This window comes from Marmota flaviventris, chromosome 10 (genome assembly GCF_047511675.1).
Source record: "Marmota flaviventris isolate mMarFla1 chromosome 10, mMarFla1.hap1, whole genome shotgun sequence".
In the NCBI taxonomy this organism is placed as follows: Eukaryota; Metazoa; Chordata; class Mammalia; order Rodentia; family Sciuridae; genus Marmota; species Marmota flaviventris.
Genome location: NC_092507.1, coordinates 87,539,048 through 87,553,333, shown reverse-complemented (window position 1 = coordinate 87,553,333; position 14,286 = coordinate 87,539,048). Strand labels below are relative to the sequence as shown.

Genomic DNA, 14,286 nt, shown 5'->3' with positions numbered 1-14,286 from the left:
AAACCATTATCTCAAAAGTACAATTAGGTAGCATATAATATTAATAACTACAGTGGTAGAATCAGTTACCATTTTCTTCGTTTTAGAAAAGTAATTATATGCTCAAATGACTGAAAATTAGAAAAACACAGGTAATGCTATTACCATGAAAAGAAACAGAATTTTAAATTATCCCCAAATTACATTTATTCTTAGCAAAAACTTACACTGCTGATTGTACTTTTATGTGGCCCACAAGAAAAAAGTAGGCTTGGCTGGTTTTAAGGTTAATGCTGTGAGGAAGCCAGGGAGCCGTTTCTATTGGCTAGAATGATCAATGATGCTTGGCTCTCACGTTTTTTAGGTGTAAGGAAGGAAACTCAAACAAATGAACAAAGACCCATGTAACTGACTTTCTGTTCAGAAGGCTGCTGAATACAGGGAACTGGGATATCACAGAGGACTCAGGAAACATAGCAGCATTGTAGAGAAATGACTAACATGTGCCATTAGATGTAGATTTGGCAAACCAGGATAATTTTTCATTCTTGAAAAAGGTATGCACAGAGAATGGCAGTTGTGATATATTTTTATATCACGGCCTGAAGCGTGTAATGATATTTGAATAGACTCTGTCAATAAAAAGAATTTTGTCATGAAAGGTACTAAGCTTGGAAATTCAAAGGAGAAAAAAATGTGGGCGTTAAGTTATTTTTTTCCTGGAAACGTAAAGAGTGACTCTTTCACATGTAAAAACTGTATCATGCATTATTGATTACAACTTTTTAAGTGAATATTTAAGATTAATTTGAAGTGATGTAATAAACAATAAAAGAAATGTAAGCAAAGGAAAAGTTGAAGGTTTGCATAATTTCACAAAGAGAACACAGTCTTTTAGACTTGAGTTTTAAATGTCAAAAGTTATAAGAATCTCAAAAGTTTTTTTTTTTTTAAGTTGTAGACGGACACAATATCTTTATTTATTTTTTAATGTGGTGCCTCATATATGCTAGGAGAGGACTCTACCACTGAGCCACGACTCCAGCCCCTCAAAAGCTTTTATGATCAAAAAATACAATCTTTTCTGGCCAAATAAATATGTGAAAGAAGAAATTACCTGTTCAAAGTGGTGCTGAGGACTTGTGTTTGTCCCCAAATCTGTTCCTGTTATTGGCAGTTCTTTAAGTTCCACGTGGAAGATGTAGAAAATAAATCCATAAAGGGCTGGTCCCAGACCATTGCACAATCCTCGAATTCCTGTTATCATTCCTTGAACAACACCTACATTGTTTAAAGAAATCATTTAGTATGCCACCCATTTTTTTCCTCCTGTAAAAACCAGTACAAATATGAAATCAATCTGAAATCAAGGCATTTAATAAACACTAGCAATTACTGCAATGGCATTAAAAACTTGGAAGCCAAAGTACATTTGGTGTGCTATCCTATGCAAACATGGGCTCAGATGCATCCATACATAGAATGAACATAGAAACAACTAGGCAAAACGACTTTATTTCCCTAGAATATAGCCTTCCAAATATCCTTGGTTAAAAACCAGTCATGCATGAGTTCAGAAGTGAGATTGTTAAAACTTGGTATCCAAGCAGCTATTCAAGACCCCTTTATAGATAGATATATGTATTTTACTAAAATCTATTCAGTTTAAACTGCAGCTTTCTTTGGCCACAGACATTTCCTCATTTCACCAAGTAACCACTGCCATTCTTTTGCCACATCACTGTTTTGATTTTTTTTTTTTCTTATGACCAGATAAAACATGCTCTTTTAAAAGAATTATTCCTTCATCTCTTGGGAGTCCCAAAATTAAATGCTCCCACCACAAAATCATGAGCCTTTCATGTTTATAGTTTGGTAACTGAAACCATAAGATTGGATAAAAGGGCTATGAACATATCCTAACGTGTCTAGCACAACACAGCAAACAACAAATGTTTAGTGAACTTCTTTATTAAATTTTCTAGCAAGAGAACAGACAGGGCTATATATTCAAAGGCAAAAGATAAGAGATTATATATATCCTCATCAAGGTAATATTCTAGAATCTGCTTTTCCTATTTACCACTGATAGCAATGTAAAAATTCTGTACCTTAAAAAATACATTCATGTTTCAGTACTTTTGTGAGGGAGAAAACAGTATCAGAATATTCTTTGCTTTTAAATAATTTTCATTGGTTCCTATTAACTCACCCTGTTGATCAGCATCAGCAGTTCGTGAAACAAGTGCACTAACAGCTGGAAATGTAATGCTAGACATGGCTGCTACTGCTCCAGCAGCCCACATCATCCTGTAATTAAAGCAGTAAAACAAAAGTGAGTGAGTCTTTTCCACTGTACCTGTCAAAATTAAAATACATACTTAAAAATCAAGTCAGTACAGGGAAAAGAATGATCCTATTCCTTCCTAAGTGACTGAGAAAATCTCTTAAAAGTCTAACCCTGTTTATATAGTCTCAAAAAAGAACAATCTCTCGGGCCGGGGTTGTGACTCAGTGGTAGAACGCTTGCTGAGCATGTATGAAGCACTGGGTTCGATCCCGGCACCACATAAAAAAAATAATCAAAATAAAGGTATTGTGTCCATCTACAACTAAAAAAAAGAATAGTCTCTTATAAAAATAGTGTAAGGTTTTAAAATAAAATTGGGATATCATGTTCCAAACTAAAGTGTGTCAGACATTATTTCTGCAGGAATTTGAGAAGTTATGTTGAGGACAATGTATAATACAGATAAATAAATATCATCAGATGCTTCTAAATGTGTGAAGTGAGCAAGTCTTCATCAGAGTTCCCATGGACTTGTTACTCAGTATAAAGACATCACTGATTTTATCTAATTCTTAACTTGTAAAGAAAGTAGCCTGGATGCTTCTGGCTTGATATTTAAAAGCAATGTCTCAGATCAGTTGTTAGCACCTCTTTGTAAAAGCTAGACTGGAAAAGAAATTGCCCATCAGAACAAATTCTACCCAAGTCTAGAGATGAGGTGGCTAGTTGTGCAAATCATCATCAGCTTCCTGCAGGAAACTGACTGCAGGAAAAGCTGAGACAACATGAAACCAGGATCAAAGCAACTGGACTTTGTTCACTTCCCCTGTGCCATCAGGGACTACCTCTGGTTTTACACAGCACTTTTTTTTTTCCTACCAGAAAAACAAAAAAAGGTAAATTATGCTAACTTTCAGGGCTTTATTGCTATGGAATTGTGTGCTTTTCCCTAGTGACAAACTGATCTCTGATCTTAATTAAATGCTCTTTAGATATTCAAAAGCTCAATAATCTCATGCAAAAATTCAGCCAGCCATTTAATTATGAAATGTCCTCTTTGTATCTTCAAGTCACTCCAGGAGAGTATTTGAGTACACAAGAGGGAGACTGAACTATGTTTAGAATGAAAAGTACAGCAAGAGACAGATTAAAATCTATGCCTTAGTTGAAAAGCAAATAAAGGGAAACAAAGATAAACACCAAAATTAAGAAAACACACACTAAAATATTTATACATACCAAGGTTCTGAACCAAAGCCATACCATGCCAGCTGTAATATTTGAAATCCTAGACCCAATAAAATGGTGTTCTTATTTCCAATTGACCTCATAAGTAAACTCAAGACTATAGTCTGGAGAGAAAAAGAGGAAAAAAAGAAAAAGAATATTTGCTGATATCTTCTACTCTGTAATATAATAGGACCATTACAACTTTTCTACAATTTGTTTTTTTTTAGCAACTATTGCCCTGAATATATCTGAGATTACTATTTCAGGTTTCATAAGCAGATGAAAAGTCTCTATGTTCATACAGGTCCAAATTCAGAGTTAGAAAAGTGAAAGGTTAAACTTTTTATTCAGTACATTTTCTACTGAGGACTGACTGATTAAATCAGAAGTTCAAAAGGTCTTGCTAATGAATGGCCCTGGGCAAGTTACCACTCTGAACCTCAGGTTTTGTCTGTTGTAAGATTAGGATAACAGCATGTATTTCAGAACTTGGTTATATGAATGAAATGAGATATATTTACATAAAATGCTAGTTTGTGCCTGATACATAATAAGCATTTAATAAACAACAGTTTAAGTGAATAACTAGAAGAGGTAAGAATTCGGGAAATTACTGGCTGACACTCTAAAGCTCACAAAATATGTCAAAAATTTAAACTGAGATAATCGTTTAATAGTTTAATTAGACATGGTCACAAATATGCCAGTAAAAAGCAAATAATAATACTTTTAAGGATTTTTGAACAATCAGGACTCATACTTTCTTCTCTGAGACTTTCAATGAAAATCAAAGTGTAGATTGAGATGTACATGGTTTGGCTACCTTGTAGGATTATATTCTTTTGCAACCATAGTCCACTAAAGGGAACTCACTCAGAGCCTGGAGTTAGCCAAGAAAAATTTAATATCAACTAAAAGAAACATTTGGTTACCTTTTCACTCTAAAACTAGTATTTCCAGTCTGATGAGTGGGCAAATATTTTTAACTCTTATTCCTCTAATCAAATACAACTGGTATACTTGTTACTTCCCCTTCAAAGTAGTAAAAAACATACTTGCCAACATTAGAAAAAAAAAAAACAAAAACTAAAAAGGATTAGAAATAATTAGGTTGGGGCTGGGGTTGTGGCTCAGCGGTAGAGCGCTCGCATTGCACATGTGAGACCCTGGGTTTGAGCCTCGGCACCACATAAAAATAAATAAGTGAAATAAAGGTATTATGTCTAACTACAACTAAAACAAAATAAATATTTTTAAAAAATAATTAGGTTACAAGTATTTTTTTTAAATTTTATTTAAAGACTATATCAGATATTGGCTTTAATTGTGAAAAATAAAACTGAATACAGCCAAAGCTCCAGGGCATCAATATGACTGGAAGGGACAGGAATTATGCAAAGTTGATAACTTTCCACAAGAATATCCCAAAGACAGCACTTTCCTCTAAATAGCTATGATTCATTTTTTATGGCTCTAGGAACTCAGAGGGCATAAAATAATCGTTCTTGTCATTGTTAAATAAAACCCTAGAGGACATGCTGTTGAAAAACAGAGATTCACCAATGATGAAATAGCTGCTTCTTAAGCCTGGAAATGGGGCCGTAAAAATGGAAGACCAGCCAGCCTAAGCTCTGGAACAGACTGAACTGGCCAGATGCATACTCTGGAGCATGCATTCTTTCAGGAATGTGGTCTAAAGAAGGTGGCAACGTTCAAGCATAGATCATGAATACCACCAAAAACTTCTTCTAAAATGAAGTCATCTCATAGTTCTTCATTCAACCCAGCTAGCTCTGTAGGCAGCTATTCCCAAATCCCAATTAAAAAAAAAAATGCTGAGTGCAATTATTAGCTTCATTTCCATTTTACAGACATGATCACTGAAGTAAAAAGGTAAATATTAAGGTCATGGGATGATTCATTAACACTGGAAATAAAATTCAGATATGTCAGTGCCCATTTTGTGAGGCTAACATCCTTCATACAGAGATACTGCAGAAGATCCCCTACTGGAAGAACCACCTCTCATCCCCTTTACCTACATCCTCTGTGACCCAAAGACCTAAAAAGACATTGATACTTATCTCATGACATTCTAATTAGGGACATCAATTTTCTTCTCAGGAGCAGGGACTTTTCTCATTTACAAGTTCTTAAGGAAAGCATGTGTGATTAACAATGGAACAAATTAATACAGTGTGTTGGAATAAAAAAATTGGTTTCCTTAATTTAATATAACTCATTTTGAAGATGAGAGAACTGAGTTTCAAAGCTTAAATGACTTAACCAAGATGACACAGCTGCTTAACAGTTAACTCTGAAATCAGTTTTGGTCAGAAAATAAGAAGTATTTGCTAATTTCCTACTATGTCAAATCTTCCTCTAGGCTACTTAGTGAATGGATATCCTGTATCCACCACTACTTTCAGTCAGCATGCAGATTTCTGTCTACTGGTGGAAAGATGGGAGATGAGCATACTTATTTTACAAATAAGAAAATTCTAGGTTGTCATTGCTATGAGAAAACAAAAACAGTGTGATGGGCATGCTGCTTGAATTAGGATGGACAGGGAAGGTCTTTGGGGGTGATGTTTAAGGTTAGAGCTGAGTAAGAAGATCATTATGGGAAGTTCTGAGGGGAAAGGGCACTCCAAGGGGGGTGACAGCAAACGCAAAGGCCCTAAATTGAAATATACTCAACTGTGAAGACAAAAAATGAGTTTCCGGTTGTGATAGAAAGTAAGTTTCAGACTTACTTTAACATAAGAGATAAAAATAAATTTTCATTTTAGAAAGTACTCTGCCAAGTGGAGAATGAGCAGTAAAGAGGCAAGAATGGAAGCAGAGACACCAAAAAGAGGTCACTGCCAAGGGTCAGACTAGATCCTAGTAATGAAGAATATAAGAAATGCTTCTATCCAGGACCTATTTAGGAGCTGAAAGGAAGTATCTGATAGACTGGATATGGGATAAAGAGAAAAGAAGAAATCAATGATGATGCCAAGGTTTCTGGCACACACACACACAAAAAAAAAAACAAGAGGTGATGGTGTCACTGAAGGAGCTTGAGGAACACTGGTGCTGGGAAGAAATCCAGATTTCACCTTTGGCTGTGTTAAAGTTGAGATGCTCAGCAGATTTGTCAAATAGGAGACTGACAATTGGTCTGCAGATATAAATTCAGGAGTCACCACAAATAGAGAACTAGATAGGAATGAACAAAGAAAAAGAAATATGTAGAACCACCTATACTGTGCCCTTATATAAACATTTATTTAGTGCATGTGAGTTAGGAACTCACATGCCTAGTGCCACAGAAGTGATAGGGCCTAAAGCAAACCAGAGAGAAAAGGCCCCAATGGTGATAGCAATTACTTGACTCCTGTGGGAAGGTGGATCTGTCCAGTTAGCAGATGGAATAAATTTGGGGAAGGAGGTACATATAATTTCACCTATAACATCTAGCATTTGAAAAATTCTTACTAGTAATTTTTAAAGTTTTTGAAACACTGCAAAAAACCAATGACCTTCAATTTAACCCCTGCTGGGTTGAAGGCAGTGCAGGATACTTGGGTGACAGAAATACACAACACTAACCTCATAATCTACACAGACCTCTATTAGAGCTTACAAATTACTAAGGCAAAAATGATCAGAAATACACAAGTAAAAGCTATACTATGTAATGTCTGTGCAGTGATAGAGATATGCCCAAATTAGTGTGGGAACACAAAGAAAGGAAGGCAGAAAAGTATAGGAGAAACAAAGGCACACAGGTAAGAAATAAACTAAACAAACAAGAAGCTTAGAGGAGGATCTATAAGCAGCTCCATGCTGGTGGAAAGGAGGGAAAAAAACACTAATTTGAGAGTTCAGTAGTGAACAAGTCAATACTATAACTTTGTGTAAATGGGAATATAAGACCATGCTTCTACCTTTGGGGTTGTATGTAATACAATAAACCACATGACATAAAAATGTTATTATTGTAGTCATATGCAGAGTGTAGTGCATATATTCTTATTTACCTGTTTCTGAAGACTGCTAATGTGATTCTGCTTTTAATGTGATTTTTCATCCCCTGAACTGTGTGTTCATGTAAGCAAGAAAAGCTAAATGGGCATTTAAAGACCTTATTCCTGTGGTTGCCTGTATGTTGGCTGGTTCTTTTCTAACCTCACTGTCTTCAGGACTGCTGTTGCAGTAATCTACATAATACAAAACCAACCACACTCTTCTCCTTTATTTATTTACATGTCTGCCCCCAGATTCTGAGCTCCCAGAGGCTATTTTTATCTTGTATCCCGGATGCCAGGTGTCATCTGCTGAACAGAGGACAAATTTCCTGTAAAATATCTGGTTCAATTCATCGTTGAGCCTACAGTGCTACTGCCTTAATTTATTAGGTGCCATAGCCGCCACCATGATCAGTTAAGTATAACTTAAGACCTTACAGCTGTCAATCTCTTAATTATCATTATAGTAAATATTAGCCTGTTCTTTTTTTTTTTTTTTTTTTTTCCTTTTTCTGCAATGTGGGATTGAATCCAGGGGACTGAACTACATCTCCAGCCCTTTTTATTTTTTGAGATATCATCTACTTCGTTGTCCATGCTGGCCTTGAAACTGTGATCTTTTCACCTCAACCTCCCAATTACAGGCATGCACCACCATACCAGTCTTGATCTAAATCTTAAACAAAATATTAGCAAATCTAATTCAGCAATATATGAAAAAGATAATCATGAACAGGGTGGATTTATCCCAGGATTACAAGGTTAATTTTTTATAATTCAACAAACTCTACCTTCTATGCTTCAAAAACTCTGTTTCAAAAATTTAAGTGTGAATGTTTAAAGCTGTTTTTATATATAAGCTACAATATGTTTTCCTCCAAAGTTGAAGAGCACTTTTTCAAAACCAACATGAATATTTAAATGCAATCTTTTTCCTGATCAAGAGGTTTTTGGATAAAACAAAAAAGTTAGATATAGTATTAATATTATTCTTCAATGTCATGTTTGTGTGTGGAGGCATTAGGGACATACATATATTGTAGGATTTAAATTTATATCACTGAACCCACCAAAAATTCATCAATGATGAGATCTGTGAGAGCAATCCTAACAAGGTGAACCTTCCAAGAGACCAATTAAGGATCCTATCTGCCATTTTCTTAAAAATAGAATAAAACAAAGAAGTTCCAAGCTAGTAGATTGAATCTATGAAGGGAAAAAGCATTACATTAGGGTAAGTGATAATATAGAGTCTGGAAAAAGCAAAGCCAATAGCATGAAAGGGGTGGATATTTTTCACAGAATGAAGAAAAACTATGTGAGGGAATTATGGTCACCAGAGAGGAACAGTATTTTATTGTAGAGCAGAGATAGTTTGGAGGCCAGGAATAAAATATCTTCTAAGAAAATCCAAATTCCCGTGTTGATTAATATCTTGTTCATCAAAAAAACATCATTTATCAACCGGGCTTCCGAGATATGTACTTACATGTCACTCCTCTGCTCAAAACATTCAAAGGTTTTCAGTCTTATCACAGCCTACAAGGCTCCACAGGAGCTGATTCCTCATTAGCTCTTAGACTTTATTTCCTAGTGCTCTTTCCTGTGTTCATGCCACTAAAGCCACACTGGCCCCCTTGCTCTCTTACTTATACATGTAAAAACAGTCTCCCCTCAAGTTTTTATTTCTGTTCCCACTGCTTAGTTTTCCTCCAGATATTCCTACGGCTCATTCCTCACCCTTCTGATTCTGGTCCAATGTCTGCTTGCATTGGCAAGGACTTCCCAACCTTCTCCTAGATCGCCGGTTATAAAATAACATCTTTCCCCCAGTCTCACTTTGTATGTTCCTTCCCCCTATTCTCTGTTATTCTCATTATACTTAATGTGCTTCCATGGACATACTTATTTTCTGTCTTACCCTACTATAATGTAAATTCTATAACAGCATAACTTTATTGCTACATTCCTTACAGCCTGATACATGGTAGGTATTTATAAACATTTGTTGAATGAGGCAATCAATAATAGAACAAGGACTAACAGATATAAAATTTCTTGACTAATAGGGCAACAGTTATATTCCCTAATACATATTTTAAAAACCTAGTTTCTAAATCACATATTAACATATCTCAGTTTCAAAAATGTGATCAAAACTAGCTACACTAACAACCGAATTCCTAAACCTACAAAACCTTGCACTCCTAACTTTGGTGACTCCATCAAGATGCCATCACTCTAAGGCCTCATCTGGATAGCCAGCCAGGGTAACCCTCTATGATATCACTCTAACAAAAAAGAAACTCACCTGTGCAATAATGGAAAGAATGCCAAGGACTGCTATAAATGCTGCGACACTTTCTGGTGAAAATTTCATTATCTAGAAGGTTTCCAGAACAAGTAAAATTGATGAATAAAAAAAGCATAAAAATACTACACTAACACAGTTACTTATACATTAACATTAAATGGGCCAAAAAAATTATAAACAAAACAATTTAATTCACATATAACTCATATTTAATTCAAAATTTAATTCATTTATAAGCAAAGAATTCTTCAGAGGAAATCCAAAAAGTCTTAACATACTAAAAATACTTATTTATACATGGTAAAGGTCCCTTAATTTGGATATAATAAATTGTAGACTATTAAGCATTTAGAATATTTTGTAAATGAATATTACAGTGTTTTATGCTTTGTACAGGTGTTGATAAAGGTTTGATTTCTGTCTAGCAAGACTGGTATTTAAGGAGGAAAAACTTGTCTGTGCTCTCATTGTGGCTAGCTGCTCTCCTTTCATATGCTCTACATCAAAAAGAAACTGGAGGAAGTGAATGGTTAAAGCATCCCATACTTCTAAAAACAGCAAACTCAGACTACCTATCTTGACAAGGGAACACAATCTTGTTGCCTAAGCCCCAAATCTCACTATACAAAGTGCTTTCTTTAGAAATGCATAAGGAACATCAGACACACAAAACAAGGTTAAGTCTAGTTAACTGATTTATAAAATTGGTATTCATTTTAAATTTCTCAGCTGATTTTAGCACTTTCAAGATTTAACATTTTTCTTATGGCATTACACAATGAAAGAAAAGTTCACTTAAAAAGTTCACTTAAATACCTGTCTGAGGTATAAAAAAAAGCTGGAATATTGGCCTGCTTCTGGTAGGTAGGAGAGAAACACCGTAATGCAGATTAGCAGCACTATGGAATCTTGGCCCACTTTTTTTAAGGACTAAAACAAGAAAAAGAAAGACTAAAGTAAGATTTCACATCAAAAACAACAGATGATTTTTAAGAATATGAAGAGATTCCTTTTGGCACTGAACACACACTGAAAAGACTTGAAGAAAGGATGATAAAATTTACTATTCTAAAAAATATTTCAAAAAACAAACACACACCCTTTAAGATGTTTTCCGCAAAAAAACATCCACAGCCATATATGTTAATGTATTGAATTGTGCATCCACTTTTTTGCCAAAGAGAAGGAAGAAATATAAACTTACTGCAAAGGGGTCGGCCTGTTCCCAGGAAATGGGTGCTCCCCATGATGCTGGCCGCATCTTCTCAGGCAATGACTCTGGTACAGCAACAAGGATAAAACAAATATCTAGCAAAGCTATTGCTGTAGCTAGAACCACCACTAAGCTGTCTCCATACACTCGTCCAAGGTAAGCTCCAATTGCAGGGCTGGTGACTAAACTTGCAGCAAATGTTGCTGAAACCTGAAACCATGAGGACAGAGAAGAGATTAGTCAGGATTACCTGACTCCTTTACTTTACCACATATCATCCCCTTAATTCTGCTTTATGTCAGAGCTGCTTTTACACTTTCCCCTTCTCCTCCTATCTGCACCACTTGTTCTCTATTTTGCAGGAAGATAAAAGGATTATAGTTCTTCTATAAAAAATACACAATAGGCCAGGCGTGGTGGTGCATGCCTGAAATCCCAGTGGCTCCAGCTCCGGAGGCTGAGGCAGGAGGATTATGAGTTTAAAGCCAGCCTCAGCAAAAGCGAGGAGTTGAGCAACTCAGTGAGATTCTGTCTCTAAACAGAATACAAAATAAGGTTAGGGATGTGGCTCAGTGGTTGAGTGCCCGGAGTTCAATCCCCAGTACCCTCCCCACAAAAAACATAACAGGCTCTCAGGAAAGTGGCTTCAAACTTTCTTTTAGTCTTTAAGCCCTTTGTACAAAGAAATCCTACTGGCAAGGTCAAAGGTAAAACACATTAAAAAAAAAAACCAGAAAAAGAATTCAAGGTTAGCCTGGGCAACATAGCAAGATGTTGTCTCAAAACAAAACATTAAGCCTTGGTAAAAAACTGAAGCTGGTCATTTTTGGGGGGTGACAGAATTAGGAAGAATAAAATTACAGCAGGCTCTGAGAACTCTAAAGCTCTGAGGAAGTATAGACATGTCTGATAAAGATAAAATATTAAAGTACGAAGAGCATATGTAGAGAAAACCTGTTAACACCCTACTGGACCAAAGGCCTTCAAATCAGCAGTAAATGTGAAAGTAGATAATAACACCTAATAAAAACCATGCTATTCAGGATAAGTAGAATTAACATTTAAACTTTATTCTGTTTCTATACCATTTGTGACTTTTGGACCAAGGATTTAAACTTCACAAAAGTGTTTTTTTGTAACTGTTTATTAATAACTACTCAAGACAAGCATTTCAATTTTTGAAGGTCAATTAATTGAACAAATACATAAAATTCTAATAATTTTAAATATCTAAGCCAGGAATTATGGCACATGCCTATAATCCTAGTTACTCAGAAGGCTAAGGCAGGAGGATCACAAATTTGAGGCTAGCCTGAGAAACTTAAGTGAGATGCTGTCTCAAAATAAAATTAAAAAGGGCTAGGGATGTAGATCAAGGAGCACTTGCCCAGCATGCTTGAGGGCCTGGATTCAAATCCCCAGTACAAAAAGAACAGGTAAACCACAAAGACAGAAAGCAGTCTGTTAATTGCCTATGGTCAGAGGAAGGACAATAAATAGGACTGAGGATATTCTTTTGGCTGTCAGAATGTTCTAAAAACCAGACTGTGGTGGTATTTTGTTATGAGTGCCTTGTTGTGGTCTTAAAGAGCATTGCTGAGTCTAAGCAGAGTTCTGTACTTGTGTGGGGGAAAAGACAATAGCTTGCATTGTGAGCGACAGTCAGCTTTCTGAGGGCACTCAGAGACCACATGTACAAAGTAGTAAGCACAGGTCCAATCACAGGCTTTCTTGTCATTTCTCCTCTTCTCAACTATCTCTACCTTGAGGCACTCTCTTTCTGGTCAGACAGAAACAGGGTACAAAGATCACTTCCTCCTCTGTCTATATCCACATTATTTCTAGATTTAAGTGGCTGTTTGCTAGAATATGCTTTTAATACATAAAGCCTCTGGGTTGAAAAGTGTTAATTAAAAGGCACACTCATAACTGCTGGTAGGATTCCAAAGTGGTGCAACCAATCTGGAAAGCACTATGGAGAATCCTTGAAAAACTGGGAATGGAACCACCATTTGACCCAGCTATCCCACTCCTCGGTCTATATCCAAAGGACTTAAAAACAGCCTACTACAGGGACACAGCCACATCAATGTTTATAGCAGCACAATTCACAATAGCTAAACTGTGGAACCAACCTAGATGCCTTCAGTAGATGAATGGATAAAAAAAATGTGGCATTTATACACAATGGAATATTACTCAGCAATAAAAGAGAATAAAATCTGCAGGTAAGTGGCTGGAGCTGGAGAAATTAGGCAATCCCCAAAAAACCCCACAAAGTCAGAAAGCAGTCTGTCGAATGATTTCTCTGATTTAAAGATGCTAATCCATAATATGCTGGGGAAGGGGAGTGGAAAGGGTACGGTGGGGGGAATTAAATGAACTCTAGATAGGGTAAAGGGGAAAAGGGGAGGGAAGGGAAGGGGCATAGGGGTTGGAATGCGATAGTCATCATTACTCTTTGTACATGTATGAAGACATGAAGGATGTGACTCTATGTACAACCAGAGATATGAAAAATTGTGCTCTATATGTTTAATATGAATTGTAATGCATTTTGTTGTCATATATAACAAATTTAAAAAACCCTAACTCCCCAAAACTATAAATTTATTAAAATTCACTGAACAATACACATAAAATAAATGAATTCTTGATATATAAACTATATCTCAATATAGTTGGTTTAAAAAATCCAGCCAAGTGTAATGGCACACACCTATAATTGCAGTTACTCAGGAGACCGAGGTGGGAGCACTGTTTGAGCCCAGGAGTTCCAGAGGCCAGCCTGGGAAATATAGCAAGACCCCATTGCAAAAAATTAAATTAAATTGAAAAGGTGGGGGTAAATTCTACCAATCAATTTCATATCATTTGATGTTCTAAGCCTACAACTGAAAACATTAGTTCTTTTTATAAGCTTCTCCCTACAGGTATTCCCCCCCCCCCCCAATATCTTAATTCCATTATTCATTATTTTTGGGACCTTTAAATAAGAGATCACAAACTCTTACAAAACTAAGATTCAGTATGATACAATATTTGGTCCTTATTTATCAAAATGTTTGTCACATATTTGTTGAAACTCATTACTATCCTACTTCTGCATACCTAAATAATGACCTGCATTATTATGCATATGGGAGCCATTCTATTCCTAGATTTGATGGAAACAGACTGCACTGCCATTGTGCAAAAAGGATAAGTAATTTTTTTTTTTAAAATTTAACTTGTTCCCTTTAGT

The 14,286-nt window shown here is 35.8% G+C and overlaps 1 protein-coding gene across 1 annotated transcript in view; it reads right to left on the bottom strand.

Moving 5' to 3' along the window:
* The window catches only part of Mfsd14a (major facilitator superfamily domain containing 14A), a 52,364-nt gene that overhangs the window by 1,655 nt on the left and 36,423 nt on the right, over window positions 1-14,286 (bottom strand). The window contains exons 6-11 of the mRNA XM_027943137.2: window positions 11,034-11,252; window positions 10,646-10,759; window positions 9,827-9,898; window positions 3,509-3,621; window positions 2,192-2,289; window positions 1,097-1,260 (exon numbers count right to left, since the gene is read on the bottom strand). Coding sequence (XP_027798938.1) covers window positions 1,097-1,260; window positions 2,192-2,289; window positions 3,509-3,621; window positions 9,827-9,898; window positions 10,646-10,759; window positions 11,034-11,252 — 780 coding nt within the window. The remainder of the gene's footprint in view (window positions 1-1,096; window positions 1,261-2,191; window positions 2,290-3,508; window positions 3,622-9,826; window positions 9,899-10,645; window positions 10,760-11,033; window positions 11,253-14,286) is intronic.